The following is a 20,984-nucleotide window of genomic DNA, read 5'->3' as shown; positions in this document are numbered from 1 at the left end:
GGGGTAAAATGAAAGTAGTGGGGAGGGGGTTGAACTGAGAGGTATATAACTCACGTTCCTGGGATAGAAATTTATTTCTATTCCAAGTTGGAGTTCATCGTAGACGTTCAAGGCTTCAAGAAACCCTGCAACGATTTCATTTTCAAAGAGTTGGCTATATTTCCTCTTGAAGCTGATGCTCAACCTCGAGTTTACCTCTTTGAACCTCCATGTGCTTGGAGAGGAGCTGGGAGGAACAACTCGCCGAGCGCTCGGCTGGGCGCTCTAAAGCCAGTCAAACGACCCAAAATGTTCGAAAAATTGAAATTCGGAATTTTGATATTTAAAACGTATTACCCTGTTTGATATAAAAAGGCGCATCTTTTTTTCCTTTGACTTTTTTTCATAGGACCAAAACCGTGGATATTAAATGTAAAAAACTGAAAAAAATTTTTTCACGAATTTTATTACATTTTTAAACTTAAATCGTCGTATCTTTGACAAATGTTAATGAAATCACTTGCCATTTCGTATACACACTTATTAGTGTACATAGAAGACGATAGCTTAATAAAAAATTAAAGAATTATTTATTTTTTAATAATAATTAATTATAAATAGTGAACGGTCGGTAATCGCCTTTTCTAACCTTTGACGAAAAAATGTCTGTGGGGAACTTTAAAATTAAAACAACTTCCAGTGAGACATTTGTTTATCATAATATAAAGAAGTTTTCTGGAAAATTCCAAGTCGATTCATTAATAAGTTTTGAAAATATAAGTGTTTTTTCAAAAAGCGGCGACGCGCTAGCTAGACGTCACGCGGAGCGAATCATTGACAGTCGTATTATTAATACCTTACTTTTCGAATATGAAATAAAATAGGTAAGTTTAAATAGATCAATTAATATTATTTCGTTTTATTATAAAATAGGAAATTTAAGAAGTATATCATTTAAAATAGGGTATGTTTGTACTAATGTTGTGTTGTCCTTGAGCTGACCTTAAATGTAAACAAACGTTTTTAACTGTGAATTTTTCATTTTACGTGTCATTTTAACTTATTTATTAGAAAAAAATAAAATATAATAAAAATAATAATAATAAAATAATAATAAAATAAAATAAATAATAATAAAATAAAAATAAAACTTTTAAAATTTTTTAAACTAAAATGTGTGAAAGTTAGGGTGTAACAGTCGGTAGGAAACGAACTCGAAACGACAGTGGTATTAACAGTCGTAAGGTATTAATAATACGACTGTCAATGATTCGCTCCGCGTGACGTCTAGCTAGCGCGTCGCCGCTTTTTGAAAAAACACTTATATTTTCAAAACTTATTAATGAATCGACTTGGAATTTTCCAGAAAACTTCTTTATATTATGATAAACAAATGTCTCACTGGAAGTTGTTTTAATTTTATAGTTCCCCACAGACATTTTTTCGTCAAAGGTTAGAAAAGGCGATTACCGACCGTTCACTATTTATAATTAATTATTATTAAAAAATAAATAATTCTTTAATTTTTTATTAAGCTATCGTCTTCTATGTACACTAATAAGTGTGTATACGAAATGGCAAGTGATTTCATTAACATTTGTCAAAGATACGACGATTTAAGTTTAAAAATGTAATAAAATTCGTGAAAAAATTTTTTTCAGTTTTTTACATTTAATATCCACGGTTTTGGTCCTATGAAAAAAAGTCAAAGGAAAAAAAGATGCGCCTTTTTATATCAAACAGGGTAATACGTTTTAAATATCAAAATTCCGAATTTCAATTTTTCGAACATTTTGGGTCGTTTGACTGGCTTTAGAGCGCCCAGCCGAGCGCTCGGCGAGTTGTTCCTCCCAGCTCCTCAATTCACTACCTGAACGTTATAAAAGTGAAAATCTCTGGCTAACAAACAATTATCATGGAATCCACTGGATGTCTGGAGATGTATCTTACGATGAACTGCGTACTATTATACAAGAAACATTACGAGGTGCAAAAACTATCTACACGAAAGGTATTGAAAAAAAGCAGTGGTTAGAAAAATATTTGTTAAATGTACAAAATTTAGAAGATTTAGACTGTCCAGCGATTAAAAATATTAAAACTGAATCGTTGTTAACTACATGTACGCATCATATTACACAAACTAACCATTGTGCTGTAAACATTGTTTGATTCTTCGAAATTGGTTTCTAAATGTATCGAATGAATTGAGAAATTTTTCAGATGGCGTTGATGAAGTGGATTGTACTTATACTACTTTAAAATCTTTTTATGAAACTTCTGAATCTCTAATATTATAAATTTAATCTATTTTTGAATAAATAAATATAATAGTATTAAAAAATTAATATCTTTTTATTGTTGTTCAACCTATGCCCTTAGTATTATGACTAATAATGAAGGTAAAATAAGAAAAGAAACAATTTTTTAAGTAAAAATTTATAAATTTATTTTCTCTCACATTTTTGAATATATTTACATTTTTTTTTGCATTACAATTTTTATGTATATTTTAATAATATTTAATATATTATTTATATTCAAATTGAATTTCATTAAATTTTCCACCGAGATATTTTAATTGCAATGTTTGAGACTGCGCGGCTTCTTTCATCATCGTATAGGAAGTAGGTTCAGCTTCAAACAGCCGAGCAAACCTTGCTGGCAGGAATGTTGTGAAAGCAGCATCCAATTCTGCTACAATCCTGACTCCGAATTTGGTCTGCACTCGCTTTATTTTAGTCACTGCATACAACCCATTTGGAGTCAATTCAGCTAGCGGTTTGGTAGGTAGGAAGCTTTCCATACGGCCAACAGCGTTAAGTTTTTGTAAATCCATAGTTTTTTTTATATCTGTAAGCAAAAAATAAAATTAAAAATAATAAAATTGAATTAAAAAAAAGATTTGAAGAAAAAAAAAGGATATAATACATACCGAAAAATGTCTCTACTGCTGCTAGTGCTGATGCTGCTAGTGCTGATGCTGCTAGTGCTGATGCTGCTAGTGCTGATGTTGCTAGTGCTGATGTTGCTAGTGCTGATGTTGCTAGTGCTGATGCTGCTAGTGCTGATGCTGCTAGTGCTGATGCTGCTACTGCTGGTGCTGCTACTGCTGGTGCTGTTGCTGATGTTGGAAATCTAGGACAGAAATGATCTCTCTGGAACTGGAACCCGCATTTTAACACTGCAACCCCACTCTTCCTCAACTCCCACTCTATATTACCACCACTTGAAAACTGTGCAGGCAACTCCCCTTTAATGTAAACTCTGTACCCCCACTCTATTACAATAATGCGCACGCAAAGTTGCTGAAAAGAGAGGGAGAATGCGCGCGCAACTCACCATATACTATGTATCCCCTCTTTATTATAATAATGCGCACGCAAATTTGTTGTAAAGAGAGGGATGTGGTGGTAAGAGAGTGGGTGGTAAGGGGGTGGCCAAACGGGTTAAAAAATTCAAAGCATATGCAAATGATATGCAAATGAGTGGGTGGTAAGGGGGTGGCCAAGAGGGTTCAAAAATTCAAAAATTCCCGCGAGCAACAGCGCCATCTCGCGACAACGGTCGGTAACACCGATCTATGGTAAAGTAGAGTTACCATAGGTCGGTAAGGTAGGAATCGAAGAGGACTGAGCTAGAACCGACATAGCTCTACTACTTACAATGTATAAAAAAATCTATCAAAAACCTATAAATCTATAAAGTTAGTTTATTAAAAAGAAAAATTTATAAACGAATAGGAGTTGAAATATTGACGTTTGGATGTGATAGACTTTAATTTTTATATAGAGAATTTTAAAACATAGTTCATGTACTTTCCAATGAAAAAAAATTCCATTCCTCCTTTTTTCAAAATTAAGACCTATTTTTCAATTTTAACCCAATTGTGTTTTAAAAAAAAATTCTTTATTTCAGTTTAAAATATGAACATTTTTCCAATAAAATATGTACAGCTTATATAGATAGTTAAAGAACAATGGGTTTTCGAAAAAATAATACAAAAAATGACAAAAAATTTGTTTTTTAAAAATATTTTTTCGAGAATCTACTGTTGATTCACTGTATACTCCCAACATTATTTTATATCATTTTTCCAATGAAAATAAGAAACAAACAATTTTAAATACCCAAATGTGTCAGATATGAAGAAATATGTCCTCATTTTATTTAAAAGAAAACCACTTTCAACACATTGAAAAATACATGAAAAATATTTTAAAATGTGTTCTTTAAGAATTTATATCTGTATATAAACTTTAGTTGAAATTAAAAAGATTTGAAAATGAAAAATGTTGCTTTACAGCTTCCTAAACTTACACCAACCTACCCATATACAGCAATATTTTGCAAATAATTTTCACAAATTTAAATATTTTATCAGGACTTCTAAGGCATTCTTCCTCATATATTAATTTTCAAATGCTTTCATGTTTTTATATCGGATCCCTGCCATTAATAAAAGCAATAAGTATAATGAAAAGTCATTATTTAGAAAACACGTTATTTTTGAAAAAGGATTGAAAATGTTATTTTATATGATGATTTATATGATCAACGCATTATATATCCGTTTTCGCAAAAAACGTGCTTTCAGTTTTCATTTACGAGCCATCGATAATATGTCGTTTGTATTTTTTAATTTTATGCGCAGCTTCTTTATTAAATTATGCTTTAAAGCGTTAATTATTTTCTCAATAACGCACTTTTACTATCCGAGAAAAAGTTTAATGAAAAAAATGAAAATTACATTTATCTCAAAATGAAATGATTAACATTATTGAATTTAAAATTTAACGTTAAGGAAATGATTTCTGATATTTGGTAGAGAAATACTGTATATCAAGCAAACCCTAACAACAACAGATATTTTCAGGATATCCTATGGACGTCTAGGCGTATTCGAAAATTGAGGATATTCTAATTTCCCTGGAGCAATGGCTATCACTAGGACAGCCACAGGATATCCTGAATATCTGGATGCTATATAAAAGTTATACGTAAGCTCTATGGATCGTTTGGTAAACCTGTCCACATAATGGGCAGTTATTTTGTGCAGCATGATTATTATTTAAATCTAATGAACAAAATTCACACGTGCACAAATCTCCACATGGAAGACACGAGTTTGTTGGGGGTCGTCGGTGACAAATGCAGTATTCTGGCGCCATTCTAACTACTTGAATCTCTGTGTACTCTTGCCTGCACATTGGGCAGTTCTGCTGGTTGACTGTGTATAAGTTGCAGCACTCTTCGCACGAGGATAAATGTCCGCATGGCAGGAAACAGCGTGTTGGTGCAACGAGGCGGCAAATACAGCATACAGGTAAGTGAGCTATTAAAAAAAAATTTACATTACTGTAGAATTGTAAGACAAAATTATATCTAACTATAGTAATTAAAATTATAATTAATATATATATATATATATATATAATAAGAAAATTAATATTGAATATATTTAAATTCACGAAACATTAAATGCGTTCATTGTAATAACATTTCCCTAGTTTTTTTATCTATTTTTTTATTGTCGTACAAAAGATGTCCATTTTGGATTTAATTAAAAAACATATGTAATTGAATATGTTGTTTCTTAATTTAAATAGAATGTGTAGTGTAAAATGTATGAAATATTCCAAAAAAGTTTTTAAAACTTTTGATGCTCTGTAAGATACATAGATTGAATTTAGAACAAAAGGATGGTTTTAAGAATTTATGGTTAGAAGAGAATCAAGTCCAATTCACGGGGTTTTTAAGGCAGGATCAATTTCAGGTGGATTTCCTGGTTTTCAAATTTTGTGGCTACCCTGTTGAATCCCATTTAATTTTAATTGTGTTAAAAGTTAACTCTATTAAATAAATATAAGTAAAATGAAAATTTAATGAGCTGGAAAATCTTATTTTGAAAACTCTGTTCAATAAAAATATTTGTTTCATGAAACTTTGCTAAAAGAAAGTTTTGTTTATGTGTTTATTCTTCTTCAATTTTATAAACTGCGGAAAGAAAATACATCCGGCTCTAAAAAATCCGATCAACCAAACATTCATACTATGTAATAATTTTAGGTTTGTTAATTTACAATTACCACTGGCAAAAATTTTTTTTTATTATAGTATTTAGAACTAATTTAGGTGCTTATTTAAAAATTTAGAGCTGTTCTACTTTTAAAAAATGTATGGCACTACCAACTTGACGTCAAGTTACAAGTACCACACTTTAATAAGCAACCATTTTTAAAACACATGAATTTAAGGCTAATGTAGAGTTCTTGGAATGTTATGAATGTAGTTTTGCAAAAAAATACATTTAACCTTTAAAACTAGCAACAGAGAATTGAAAAGAAGTTTCTTTGAAAATCGCTTCTATAGGAATTTACAGCTAATTTAACATTTTACACTAAGAAAACCTGTCAGATAATATTTCCAACTCGTTTGAGCCTGGAATGCAATCCAATTTATTATTAGGGGCAAAAATATCTTGGAGAACATATCTAACTATTTAGCTGCATTTTTTTATTATAATTGAATTATAATTGAAATAATTTTAACCAATTGGATTGGTTATTTATTATTAGATCGCACTCCAAAATAAAGTGAGTTGGTTACTTTATCCAATCCTTTGTCTGAGTATACTATTTTGTTGATAAAAGTACTCGCGCTCTTTTCAACTTTTAGAAAACTAATAATTCAGAGTAAGAAAGCAGGTAACTGATCATTACCACATTGCCATAGCACACTGTAAGTACACAAAAATTTGGAATTTATTCAATATGTCAACTGCTTGGAGTTTCGTCCCTCACAACACAAGGATATTCAGGATATCCCTGGGACGTCCTGGGGATATCCATTTGCTTTTGGCGATTCGGATATCCCTAAGATATCCTCTGGATATCCATGGACATCTCTAAGATATCCCAGGGATATCCAAACCGCCGAAAACAAATCGATATCCCCAGGACGTCCCAAGGATATCCTGAATATCCTTTTGTTGTGAGGGGTAAATTAGCACACATTTTGTATATTATATTCCTATGTTTTGAATGTTGAAGTGAACGAAATTTTTTATTTGTTTCAAATTTTATTTTATTTCTCTAAACTTGAATTAGTTGTTTTCTACTATTAAAGGAGTGTAGATTCGTTTATTTACTCAATAGTTGATATTGTTTCAATTTTTTGTGGAAAACTACATATTAAATAGTAAAACTACTAATTTCATATCTACTTTTTGAAAAAGTAAAGTTTAACTTTTTCCATTCATAGATATTTTAATATAAAATTTGTAATTCTTTAGTATTCTGCAATTATTACTTTTGAGTTAGTAAATGAGTCTATATTCTATAATTAGTAGAAAACTGCTAATTCAGAACTGTGCTTTTTTACTTTCGTTAAGTAAATTCAGGTGTTACGGGTAGTTTTTTTTAGTTTTTGTTATATGGCAGAGGTTTTTAAAATAATTGATTTTCGGAAGGTAGTTTTCGATGGCTGGGTGTAAAAACATGATACATCGAATTGGCGTTGAAAAACATGATACGTCGGATTAGCGTTGAAAAACATGACATATCGTCGTTTGATTTGAAGAACATGTCACGTCGAAAACGAAATTTTTCTTTTCAAATTTCTGTTAGTACCACTGACCGCGAAATTTAAAATGGTTTGTTATATATTACATTTTTTAAGAATATATAATGATATTAAAATAATAGAAGTAAAATCTTGCACTATACACATATAATTTTGAATATTTTACATGAAATTCGTTTTAAATCAACGGGATTACAATACTGTATTTAAATGGTCGTCTGTATTATTAATTACTTTTACAGCTGTATGATAACGTCATGGGTAGCAAATCCTCCAGGAAATGAATAATTGGAGGATTTACTAGAAAAAATTTACCTAAGTTAATTTAATTTATTTAATAATTGTGTTTTAAAAAATATACTTTACTTACTCTCCATGATTGACTCTTCAAAAAAATATTTAAACAACACCAATTGTAATAGAATATTTACAATATAAATATTTATAATAAAATAGAATTATTTATAAAATCACAGATTTTATCAATCTAAATAGAAACTATATAAAAAGCTATTTAACCTAATTTTTCTTTGAACTGACATATTATGAAGCAGAATCATTTGTTTCATAAAACAGTTTTAAAGATTTGACACATTTTAAATTTCACGGTCAGTGTTACAAACAGAAATTTAAAAAAAAATTTCGTTTTTGACGTGTCATGTTCTTCAAATCAAACGACGATGTATCATGTTTTCCAACGCTAATCTGACGTATCATGTTTTTCAACGCCAATTCGATGTATCATGTTTTTACACCCAGCCATCGTTTTGAGGTTGTGGATAGTTCCTAACTTCCTGTGGAAGAAGTTTTTTAAATTTGATTAAGTTAAAGCACTTAAATCTCAAAATTTTTAATTTTTAATAGATATTTTTACAGGTTACGGGTAAGTAGGTCTAAATTCATGAGAAATAAATAATTGTTAAGAAATTGATTTTTAATTTTCAGGAAGCAGTTTTTGATGTTACAGGTAGATTTAGAAATATTTATTTTAGGTATAAGTTAGAGTACTAAATTAGCTTTAAATTGTTGTAAAAAAGTTGTTCGAAAAAATGTAGTTTTAGATTTTTAGGAAGTAGTTTTTAAGGTTAAGTGTTGCTGTGGAAAGAGATTTTTAAATATGTCTATATTTTAAGGTATGGTACTTATAGCTTGATGTTCAGCTGGAAGCACATTTTCTTAAAAAATGTAACAGCTCCATAATTTTAAATACAGTACTAAATAAGCTCCAAATTAGTTCTTAATTCCACCATGAAAAATCATTTTCTTATGAAAGTGCAGGTTTACCTATCTACTGATTTTTATGGAATATTCATGCGTTACAAATATTCTTTGTAAAGTTATTTTGTTATTTTCTCAGCTTCGCAGGTTAATATTTAAAATGAAAATAAAAATTCAACCTTCTTCATTCGCACCTTGATTTTCATTCCCATGATGTTCTCCATCATTATTATCTTCGCGAACGATAACTTCTGCTTGATACTCTTCGTGGACAATTTCTTCATTCCTTCTGCAATCGGGTTTTGTGCGTCTAGTTGAGCAACAGGAGCTATATATTAAAAATTAAAATCATGTGTTATAAAACTCTTATCTGGGAACTGTTGTGCATTTTGTTGTTAAAATTTGTTTAATTATTCTAATTAGTTTTATTCAAATTTTTCGAAAATTCTATTATTTAACATTTTTCAATTCAAAATTTTTTAAACTTCAATTTCTACTTAAAGTTTTCTTAAAGGATATTCAAAGAATTTAAATTAAAAAGATTTCAAATTAAAATTTCATGAAATTCAATTATATGAAAATCTAAATTGTAAATTTAAACAATTCAATTATTTTTAAAAGTTTCATCCAAAACTTTTTGTGTCCTATTAATTTTTATTTATAATAATTAAATTTTTCAAAAATTCAATTATTTTAAAGATTTTGGAATTAAAAATTTTCTAAATTTTAAATATTTTATGAAATTTTTAAGAAATCTTTTTTAATTCAAAAAGAAATTAATTATTTTCAATAATTTTTTGTACAGCTTTTCAAAAATTTAATTATTTAAAATGTTTAAAAATTAAATTATCTAAAATTTAATTATTGACGAAAAAATTAGCAATTTAAATTTATATAAAGTTTTAATTAAAAAAATATTAAAATTCAATTATTTATAAATTATTGAAAAAAAAATTATTTAAATCTTAAAAATTTAATTATCTGAAATTTATTGTAAAAACTGTTCATAAATTGAAATTCAAAAATTTACTGAAATTCAATTATTTTTAAACATTTTTTCTAAATATTTTATGCCTAATTTTAACAGATTTGAAATTTGAATTGTTGTAAATTTAAATTGCTCAATTTTTTTTACAAATTTTTCACAATCATTGAAATTTACAGAATGTTTAGAAAATATTGAATTGAAAAATATTTTAAATCATAGATTTTCGATGAATTTGATTAAAATTACCGAAAAATAATTGACTTCGCAAAGAATTTTAGATACAAATTTTAAAAATAATGAAATCTTCAAGATTTACATTTTAAACTAGAGAAAAAAAATTATATTTTTTAAAAAAATATTTCCAAATTGTTAAATAAGTCGAAATAGTCGCATATTATTAAAATAAGTCCAAAAAGTCAGATTTTTGTCAAATCGTCGGAAAAAGTCGTACAATCAGAGGCCTGAATTATTATGGCCCTGAAGTTTTGAATGCTTAAATGAACGAAATTCTTGTCTATTCTGATATATTCCAAAACTATTTTATTTTAATAAGAAATTGAAAATAAATTCAAAATTTATTAAGTAAATAATACATTTTTTAATGTTTAAACTAAAATTTTATACTAAAATTCAAACTTAAAAAAGTATCAAAAAAATTTGTTCATTTGAACGTTTAAAACTTTAGGGCCATGAATTATTAAAAAATATTCTTACCAGGAACAATATCACGACCGACTATCAACAGTAGTGGAGTTTGATCGTCTTGTCCTGCTAAATATACCGTGAGATATTCTGATCTTGACTCTGCAAATCTGTCAGAACATCTTGATATAAACATCGTTCTGTTTATTTGAAAGAATTTCAGCTCATCCCATGACATGGTAATTCTGGAAGCTACGCTTCTGTTGATCAATCTGGACATTTGGATTCCGTTGCGATTTCCTCTATTAATTTTAGCAACGTCCCGAAAGACTGTAGTTTGCAGAGACAGAATCTCTTCTACGGTGTAAGAATCACATTATAACACAATAAAGTAAACTAGAGCTATTGTAATGTAATATAATTAGGACAAGAATTTGTAAATTACTTACCCGTAAATTTCCACGTAAGTGGAAATGTTCAGATTTTTACATGTAATTGATTACCGTAATTTTCAAATACATTAGTTAATCTTTTTATTTTCCGATAAACCGAAAAGTTGTTAGGTTTTACTCCTTCTTAACCACATTTCTGTGTAACATTCGTTAAAAGGATTTAAGATGTTTGAGGAATTTTCGGACAATTGGCGTACCAGTTCCAAAAAAGCTCCTTCAATTTCCTGTGGAGGCAAGAGCGGTAGAGAGAAAACTGATAAAAGGAAAACTTTAATATCGTTTCTACCACCTTCCACTTCGAAGTTATTGACATCATGCTGCATAGCCAATTTTTGGTTTTCCTGCAAAAAAGAAGTTAAGAAAAACATTATAAAAACAACCAATAGACAAAGTTTTTTTGCATAGAAGATTTGTTTACTGAACAATTATATTTCATTCCTTTGAACATTTTTTAAGAAAAGAAGAGTGGTCCGGGTGAAAAATATTTGAAATTTAGAAATATATGTTAGATATTAGAAACATTTGAAATTGCAAGCACTTCGTGTTATGATTTAACTTAGTTTTTTTAAACATGTAATAGAGAGGGGACTTTTATTATACTGAATTTAAGTACGAAAGTTTATTTAATTAAGAGCATTTGAACCTTCGTGACGTCACAAATCATGGCGCATGACACGCAAACTTCTCAGGTATGTGAAAAGCACAATTTTGAATATTTTTTAAAAAAACCTTTTGGAAAATGTTCAGAATAACATAGACTCTGTCTGTTATGTGCGGAAAATTCAAAATTTTGCGTTTAAAACGTTTTTTAAACAATGTTAAGGTCACAAATCATGGCGCATGAAACGCAAACTTCTCAGGTATGTGAAAAACACAATTTTGAATATTTTTTAAAAAAACCTTTTGGAAAATGTTCAGAGAAACATAGACTATGTCTGTTATGTGCGAAAAATTCAAAACTTTGGGTATAAAACGTTTTTTAAACAATGTTTAAGTTGGTTGTCACAAGTAAGGAAAAATACACGAATTGCTTATATGTAGGCATTGTTTAAAAAACGTTTTAAACGCAAAATTTTGAATTTTTCGCACATAACAGACAGAGTCTGTGTTATTCTGAATATTTTCCAAAAGGTTTTTTTAAAAAATATTCAAAATTGTGTTTTTCACATACCTGAGAAGTTTGCGTGTCACGCGCCATGATTTGTGACCTTAACATTGTTTAAAAAACGTTTTAAACGCAAAATTTTGAATTTTCCGCACATAACAGACAGAGTCTATGTTATTCTGAACATTTTCCAAAAGGTTTTTTTTAAAAAATATTCAAAATTGTGCTTTTCACATACCTGAGAAGTTTGCGTGTCATGCGCCATGATTTGTGACGTCACGAAGGTTCAAATGCTCTTAACCGAATTCTTATATCGCAAGATTTCTGTTTTATTGCACTTTTATACACAACAGATCCTCTAGATTTACTAATTTACTACTACTTTCCCTTATTACACACGTGAGTCCACTTTGTCGATTTTCTTTTAGGAGATAAGGGGCCATTCATTAATTACGTAAGGATGAATTTGGTTCATTTTGACCCTCCTCCTATTTCCATGTAAGGACACATCAGATTTTTCGGACACCCTCCCCCTTCTTTCGTAAGATTTTACCAAGAGTTCCTCTAGAAAACATTAAATCGTTTAATGTCATGCAAAAAGGTTTTCTCTTTTGTCAAATTTAAATTTATTTGAAGCATAACTTTATTTAACATTAAAGTCAAGTGTCTTTAGTGTAAACTATGAAAAATATAATTAACAAACAGTGTAGGAATATGTAAAACAAATATTATTTACTGTAATCTTTTAACCCAATAAATCCCAAACAGAAACGAACCATTCATTAACCCATCTATTGGATTCATAAGCAAATCAAAAACAGAAACCTATTTTTTTGTTTTTCATTTCCAATTGTTTACCAATAATTGTATTAAAAAAATTACTAAAAGGTTTAATATTTTTAAAAACTAAAATAACAATTTATTTTACAGGAAAAAACAAGAATCTTTTTCTTTTGTTATTTTTTTGTACAACTCTTACTTTGTTTATAAAATAGTTATAAACAAATTATGGTTTCAGTCTAGACTTGAGAAAAAGCATTAAAACAACTAAATATTGGATTCATAGGAAAATCAAAAATAAATAGACACCTGTTTTTTTGTTTTTCATTTGTCTAACAATAATTGTTCAAACAGGTTAGCAAAAAGTTAAAAATTTTTAAAAACTAACTATGCCAATCGATTCTACGGAAAAAAACAGGTGCCTACATATTTTAGAATTGACTATGAATGCAATAGTTAAGTATTTTAGTGCTTTTATTATCTATTTACATTTTAATTCACAACAATTAAAGTGAAAAGTAATTAAACATTTTTTTTGTAATTAATGGTTTGACGTAAAAATTTTCTGATAATTCCTGATTTTTCCAGGCAAATTTAAATTCCTGGGTATTTACCGGTTTTTCTAGTTAGTAGACACCCTGTAATTATAACAATACAAATGGAAAATACTTGTCAAAATCTTACGTAAGATAGCTTCTACCCCCCACCCCACGTAAGACGATGTAGATTTTATAAACCCCCCCTCCCCCTAAAGAACCCTTACCCTTTTGATATAGACGTACACAAATATTTAATAATAAATACCAGTACCTCTTGATAATGAAACAGACTACCGTATACTTTTGCATTTGAAAATAGCTGCGTAATACTGGAATGTAAATTTCTTCCAAAGCTTGTTATTACAGAATGGATATTCCATTCTGGAACTGTTCTTCAAATTTATCGGAAGACTGCAGTGTACGCTTCGGTTGAGTTGATGCTTATAAGTGCCCATGCACAGGGAATCACCTACAAAAATCACAAAAGGAGTAAATCGTGGAATGAAAATATGTTTCATAAAAAAAAAATATGTTCACTTTTAATAAAATTTGCAAAGGACGCGTATAAAATAAAATGTGAACAAAACGGCTGGATTTTACTGCAACAGTATTTTAGAAAATAAATTTCTATTTATAAATCATGTTATGTTATGAAAATTAATCAAATTAAATTCTTATTAAAACGAAAATTATTAATAAAAATCTTATATTGGATCTAATTTAATTATTGAACAACATTTTTTCACTGAATTATTGTTTAATAGAATTTCCATTTAGCCGAAATTTTATATAGAATAGATACGTTAGTGATGACCTGTTTTGAAAAAATATTATTATTTACAACTCGAAATATATAATCGTTTAAAAAAATTTATGAGGAAATGAATTTTAAGATTACTTAATACAATTGTGCATAAAGGTGCATATTTAACAAAATTTTCATAAAGCCAAACAAATACCCATTACATTTCCATTACTACGTGAACCTAAAATTTAAGCAGTCAACAATTATGGTAAAAATTCTGATTGGACAAAGTTTGAATTCTGTTAAATTGATATTCTGCTTATGTGTAAATTCTGACAGTCATTAGTTCCGTTACATTTAAATTGCTTTAACATGAAAATTATGTAGACTGGAAGATCTGCTATACAAAATTTGGACTAAATGGAAATTCTGTCAAAACAAAAATACAGTTAATTAAAAATTTTTCCATACAAAAATTTGGTTCAATATAACTTATAAAATTCGCTTATATGAAAATTCGAAGTTATTAATTCCGGAAAATTATAAATTGGAACGTATTAAATGCCTGTGATATGTTTAATAAAGAGATAAAAATTCAAAGATTACTTACATAGTCATCTTTTATACATAAAATTGATATCAACTCCTTGCACCAGGCAGAAGATGGAATAAGGTTATTCAAGTTGGGTGGGGGAAAGCCAAGATGGATGATGGCTGGTGCACCTATCAGCCTATCAGCATTCATTCCCACGAGAAATTTCTCGTGGGAATGAATGCTGCTGTCGGTGAAATGTGTATGAGGAAGTTGTCCGATTCTGACATAAGAGATCTGAGAAAAATGTGGTCAGCAATAGTAACAGCTTGGAAATTTCTTCTTGTCACAAGGGTAGTGACTTAAAGTTAAATTATTTCTTGTAGTATAGAAGATATATTAAACGTAATACAGTACTTTTCACCTTTGATATATGTAAACAGGGTAATTTCTTCAAAAAATAGGTGCCAAAAATTATAACAACTTGTTTAAAGTCGTACTAGCTATAAATATTAAAGCTTTTAATTCTTAAACTTTTTTAGTCTTTGTCATGAAGTACTTTCATTTAAATAAACCTGAAGTTCAATATACAAACTGAAGTTACTTAAGTATAAAAAATTCGCATACATAAGAATAATGTATACTTTGTATATTAAATACTGCAAAAAATACGGATCGAAACAATTTTTTTATTTTGTAAGATTGTTCCGTTTTTCTACTTTTTATACTATTTATTTATTACAGGATTTTTTAGTTTCTATTACACATAAAATTTTTTTTAGAAAATTATACTAATAAGGAATATAAGAAGTTTTGACTATAAAACTTACAATGGAGCTATCATGTTGTAGATATGCCTTGCGTTTTGGGGTTGACTTGTCGCACTGCGATACAGCTCCCTCCGAAAAGATTGTTCCTCTTCTTGCCTTGCGTTAGGCATATGAGTGTGTTCCACAGAAATCTCGAATGTTCCATTTCTTCGAATGGTACCTCGCCCAGGGCAACCTCTACTTCTGTGATACTTGCATATTAGATATCTAAACAAATAAAACAATTATCTGATGCTGAACATTCACTGTGACCTTCACATTAACTAATAATTAAAGTTATTTACAATAAAGTAATAAAACACTTGCTTACGTAATTCCATTTTTTCGTTGATTCCTGACATAAAAGTGCCCATAAAAATTCTGCATTTCTCTGAGTGGTCCTCTCTGGTTTACTGCACCATTGTTCCCTCTGTAATTTAATTATTTAGAATTAATTACCTTAAATTTTTATTATTTAAATTAACTAATATGTTTATTGTGAGATGTTAAATTAACTGAAAAACAATTTTAAAACAAAATTATTGGTTACAATTAAAAAGTAAGTAGCTGAAATAAGTAAAAAAATACTCACGCGTTGTACGGAGGATTGTCTTCTACATTATCTTCCATGGCTGTAGTGCATTTAATTTTGGAATGATGCAAAATATATTAATCTTTATTGCTTCCTCGTGGAGAATGTTTTGTAGTCCTTTAAATAATAAAATTTTTTAAAATAATTTAAACAAATTTTCTTCTATATAGCAATATGTTACATGAGTCCCTGAACAAACGTCCCGGATAAACATATGTATGTGTGTTGATTACTTGTATTGTGAACAGGATAACTCGAAATTAAAAATTTTTTCTTTCTTCTATCAAAAAATTTTTCATATTGATGTTGTCGCCGTAAGAAACAACTAATAATATTATTTTTGTGAGTTGATTACTCAACTGAGAACAAACTCTACTTTATTTATTTAACAAGCAAAGTACAAAAACTTGGAGATAATCAATCCTTCCAAAGCTTCACTGAGTCTTTTTGGAAGACAATTTACTAACCGTGCTATCACTTTGAGTAGCGACTAATTAATCTGACCACACCTGCTTATGCATTAGATTTAAAGGACTGTGCAATAGTCTCCACTCTTTACAATACACACTCATACTTCATACTGTCGACATTGATATTGAAAATAATATATAATTAAATCTTATTCTTTGCAACAAAATGAATCGATTGGTCTTTATGAATGTATATTGTATTGGGAATTAATAGAATTACTTCAATTGAAGCTGCAAAATTTACTTTTTTTCTTTATTTATAATTATGTTTAAAATATTTTAAAACGAACGCCCCACGTGAAAAGGTTCCCGGAATTTTTGCAGAGTGACTCTGGGAGTAGTTCCCAGAACATTCTGAGAACATTCCCGGAATTTTTTTGGTTTTTTCCCAGAATTCATGGACTTTTCGTTTCAATCAAATAATTGATACTCCGGGATGACTCCAACGTACATCCAGATATCCAGGAGTCAATTCGACAACTTCTCCAGGGAATTTTAACTGTAATCAAATAATCGATACTCCAGGATGACTCCAACGTACATCATGATGACTAGGAATCAATTGGAACACTTCTCCAGGGAATTTTAGCTGTAATCAAACAATCGATACTCCAGGATGACTCCAACGTACATCATGATGACTAGGAGTCAATTGGACAACTTCTTCAGGGAATTTTCGTTTTAACCAAATAATCGAGTTTCTATGACAACTCCAACGTACATCCAGATACCCAGGTGTCAATTGGGCAACTTCTCCAGGGTATTTTAACTGTAATCAAATAATCGATACTCCAGGATGACTCCAACGTACATCATGATGACTAGGAGTCAATTGGACAACTTTTTCAGGGAATTTTCGTTTCAACCAAATAATCGAGTTTTTAAGACAACTCCAACGTACATCCGGATACCCAGGAGTGTATTGGTCAACTTCTTCAGAGAATTTTACACGGAGAAAATTTAAGTATCACTTTTTGTTAAACTCATATGTATTTTTAGTAAATTGACTACTAAAGTGGGGAAAAAACGAGAAGAAGACTAAATTTCTTATTTAATAGAAGTCTCTTTAACAATATATGACCTCTTTTTTTCAATATTTAGTAGTCAAGTTAAGAAAAATTCGACGTGGACAGTGTCGTAATTTAAAAGGGTTAGATGAAGCCCCGACTTAATCGCAACAATTATTCATTAACTTTTAATTATATCATAAATAATATTAATGAGGCTTTAATGTATAGGTTATTTTTCTTTTTCTGTGTTTAAAATTTCACAATCCGGTTAGATTATACATTGAAAATACATTTTTTATGAAGTTAGGGGCGCTTAAAACATCAAGTACTCTTCTGAGCACATGTGAGCTTGTCTATGAAACCCCCCCAAAAAAATATATCATGTCATGTACATCTCTTATATGAGAGATTCTTTTTCAATCGCCCTAGCCCAAAAAGTCAATGTTCTGGGATTGGCTTCATACTTTGGTAAATTGTTGTCCGATATGATAGTAATAAATCCCTAAAATATAAACACAGTTTTCCTAAAAGTATCAAATTGAGACCAAAAATTGCATCAAATCTTTGCAACGTTTTGATGCACATAAGTTATATCAAAAAGAGATCGTTTTGTGTATCATTTTTAGAAATGCTACACGAAACGGTCTCATTTTTTGATGCAAAAAATTTAATCAATTTATATCAATCATGGCCGAATTGAATCGACTCAAAATTAAAGGAATTTTTTTCAGATATTTTGGTAATAGTACAATTGCGGAGACCATTTCACTATTTAATTTGAAAATGAAAATAACAGAAAATCAAAGACAATGTGCAATTCGATAATTAAAATGTGACAGCTTATAAACATAACCTAAAATGCATGAGAAAAAATTTGTCGATAAAATCAATATAGCCAAGCTTTTTAGAAGGTAGATGGCAGTTTTGCTTTTTATAAAAACGATTCAGAAAAAATTTAAAAAAAGAAAATAGATGAGTGCTGCCATCTACCTTCTAAAAAGCTCGGCTATATTGATTTTATCGACAAATTTTTTCTCATGCATTTTAGGTTATGTTTATAAGCTGTCAATTTTTAATTATCGAATTGCACATTGTCTTTGATTTTCTGTTATTTTCATTTTCAAATTAAATAGTGAAATGGTCTCCGCAATTGTACTATTACCAAAATATCTGAAAAAAATTCCTTTAATTTTGAGTCGATTCAATTCGGCCATGATTGATATAAATAGATTAAATTTTTTGCATCAAAAAATGAGACCGTTTTGTGTATCATTTCTAAAAATGATACACAAAACGATCTCTTTTTGATATAACTTATGTGCATCAAAACGTTGCAATAGAAAAAAATACAACCAAGTTTACTGTGAACGCATTAAAAAAATATTTGTAAAAATTAGAGGGGGATGAAGTTTTGACGTTAAGGGTAAAATTGTCATTTTCAAATCCGTATAACTATGACAAAAGTTAATGGATTTTAATTTATCTATAATGAATTTTGATGCATTTTTCACGTACTTTTCAAAAATGTATACAAAATTTTAAAAAAATAATTTTTGACCCCTTTTTTTCAAAATCAACCCTTATTTTTCGATTTTCACCCCTTCGGGAAAGTAAAGAGGGACAACAATAATTTTGTGAGAATCCTAATATTAAAAAATCATAAATATTAAATCCAAGTTTATAATTCTTTTAATTATTGAGAATCAGTTTGAAACGAAAATTCCCTTAAGAAGTTGTCTAATTGATTCCTAGTCATCATGATGTACGTTGGAGTCATCCTGGAGTATCGATTGTTATATTACAGCTAAAATTTCCTGAAGAAGTTGCCCAATTGACTCCTAGTCATTATGATGTACGTTAGAGTCATCCTGGAGTATTGATTATTTGGTTAAAATGAAAATTCCCTGAAGAAGTTGTCCAAATGACTCCTAGTCATCATGATGTACGTTGTAGTCATCCTGGAGTATCGATTGTTTTATTACAGCTAAAATTCCCTGAAAAAGTTGCCCAATTGACTCCTAGTCATTATGATGTACGTTAGAGTCATCCTGGAGTATTCATTATTTGGTTAAAATGAAAATTCCCTGAAGAAGTTGTCCAAATGACTCCTAGTCATCATGATGTACGTTGGAGTCATCCTGGAGTATCGATTGTTTTATTACAGCTAAAATTCCCTGAAGAAGTTGCCCAATTGACTCCTAGTCATTATGATGTACGTTAGAGTCATCCTGGAGTATTGATTATTTGGTTAAAATGAAAATTCCCTGAAGAAGTTGTCCAAATGACTCCTAGTCATCATGATGTACGTTGGAGTCATCCTGGAGTATCGATTGTTTTATTACAGCTAAAATTCCCTGAAGAAGTTGCCCAATTGACTCCTAGTCATTATGATGTACGTTAGAGTCATCCTGGAGTATTGATTATTTGGTTAAAACGAAAATTCCCTGAAGAAGTTGTCCAATTGACTCCTAGTCATTATGATGTACTTTGGAGTGACCCTGGACTATCGATTGTTTGATTAGAGCTAAAATTCCCTGGAGAAGTTGCCTAATTGACATCTGGGTATCTGGATGTACGTTGGAGTTGTCATAGAAACTCGATTATTTGGTTGAAACGAAAATTCCCTGAAGAAGTTGTCCAATTGACTCCTAGTCATCATGATGTACGTTGGAGTCATCCTGGAGTATCGATTATTTGATTACAGTTAAAATTCCCTGGAGAAGTTGCCCAATTGACACCTGGGTATCTGGATGTACGTTGGAGTTGTCATAGAATCTCGATTATTTGGTTAAAACGAAAATTCCCTGAAGAAGTTGTCCAATTGACTCCTAGTCATCATGATGTACGTTGGAGTCATCCTGGAGTATCGATTGTTTGATAACAGCTAAAATTCTCTGGAGAAGTGTTCCAATTGATTCCTAGTCATCATGATGAACGTTTGAGTCATCCTGGAGTATTGATGGTTTGATTACAGCTAAACTTTTCTGAAGAAGTTGTCCAATTGACTCCTGGATATCTGGATGTACGTTGGAGTCATCCCGGAGTATCAATTATTTGATTGAAACGAAAATTCCATGAATTCTGGGAAAAAACCAAAAAAATTCCGGGAATGTTCTCAGAATGTTCTGGGAACTACTCCCAGAGTCACTCTGCAAAAATTCCGGGAACCTTTTCACGTGGGGCCAAAGAACAGCTTTTGATTATGGTGCTACACAAATACAAGTAAAAAATTTAAAAATCGGGAATAAGCAGTACGTAACATTACTCTTTTCAATTTCTCATACTGCAATTAATTTAAAGAAACTGCTACATATCCGGTTTTCTCTACTCTTCCCTACTTAAAACTTCGAAAAACCTTTTAGAATCGGCATCTATGTAATTTCTAGAAATTATTTTTTCGTTGTAGATGTGCTTTTGAAGAAAAAACTTTTACTTTTTGTATTTTCGGACTTGAAATTTGTTATCTAATCAAATTAAAAAGGATGGTCAGTCAATTTTGACCGGTACTGTACAGAAAAATTTGTTTGCAGAAAATAATG

At 29.7% G+C, this 20,984-nt stretch overlaps 2 protein-coding genes across 2 annotated transcripts; both read right to left on the bottom strand.

Annotated features, from left to right (window-relative positions):
* Window positions 1–929: 929 nt before the first annotated feature.
* On the bottom strand, window positions 930–3,629 carry LOC127287983 (uncharacterized). The gene is made up of 4 exons (XM_051315150.1): window positions 3,581–3,629; window positions 2,915–3,232; window positions 2,565–2,832; window positions 930–981 (listed from the first exon to the last, which is right to left on the bottom strand). Exons 1-4 carry the CDS (start codon window positions 3,627–3,629, stop codon window positions 930–932), a joined length of 687 nt encoding a protein of 228 aa, XP_051171107.1.
* Window positions 3,630–4,952: 1,323 nt separating this feature from the next.
* On the bottom strand, window positions 4,953–14,705 carry LOC127287966 (uncharacterized). The gene is made up of 6 exons (XM_051315128.1): window positions 14,643–14,705; window positions 13,559–13,756; window positions 10,861–11,204; window positions 10,484–10,768; window positions 8,976–9,109; window positions 4,953–5,314 (listed from the first exon to the last, which is right to left on the bottom strand). Exons 4-6 carry the CDS (start codon window positions 10,689–10,691, stop codon window positions 5,156–5,158), a joined length of 501 nt encoding a protein of 166 aa, XP_051171085.1. The 5' UTR covers window positions 10,692–10,768; window positions 10,861–11,204; window positions 13,559–13,756; window positions 14,643–14,705; the 3' UTR covers window positions 4,953–5,155.
* Between the last annotated feature and the right edge of the window lie 6,279 nt (window positions 14,706–20,984).

Source organism: Leptopilina boulardi, unplaced genomic scaffold, assembly GCF_019393585.1.
Source record: "Leptopilina boulardi isolate dan_hultmark-lab unplaced genomic scaffold, ZJU_Lbou_2.1 LbouV2_379, whole genome shotgun sequence".
NCBI classification, from domain to species: Eukaryota; Metazoa; Arthropoda; class Insecta; order Hymenoptera; family Figitidae; genus Leptopilina; species Leptopilina boulardi.
The sequence above is the reverse complement of the archived record's forward strand: the minus strand, read 5'-3'. Positions and strand labels throughout refer to the sequence as shown.

Bases quoted from the DNA above. Each gene is read 5' to 3' on its own strand.
- LOC127287983 (XM_051315150.1), bottom strand. From the start codon at position 3,629: ATGTCGGTTCTAGCTCAGTCCTCTTCGATTCCTACCTTACCGACCTAT. The intron at 2,833-2,914 runs GTATGTATTATA...TTTTGCTTACAG, and splicing joins AGCAGTAGAGACATTTTTCG to ATATAAAAAAAACTATGGAT. The intron at 982-2,564 runs GCAATTAAAATA...TTTACATTTAAG, and splicing joins GCCGCGCAGTCTCAAACATT to GTCAGCTCAAGGACAACACA.
- LOC127287966 (XM_051315128.1), bottom strand. From the start codon at position 10,691: ATGTCCAGATTGATCAACAGAAGCGTAGCTTCCAGAATTACCATGTCA. The intron at 9,110-10,483 runs GTAAGAATATTT...TTTAATATATAG, and splicing joins CGGTCGTGATATTGTTCCTG to CTCCTGTTGCTCAACTAGAC. The intron at 5,315-8,975 runs GTGCGAATGAAG...TTTTTTTAATAG, and splicing joins TCATGGGAATGAAAATCAAG to CTCACTTACCTGTATGCTGT.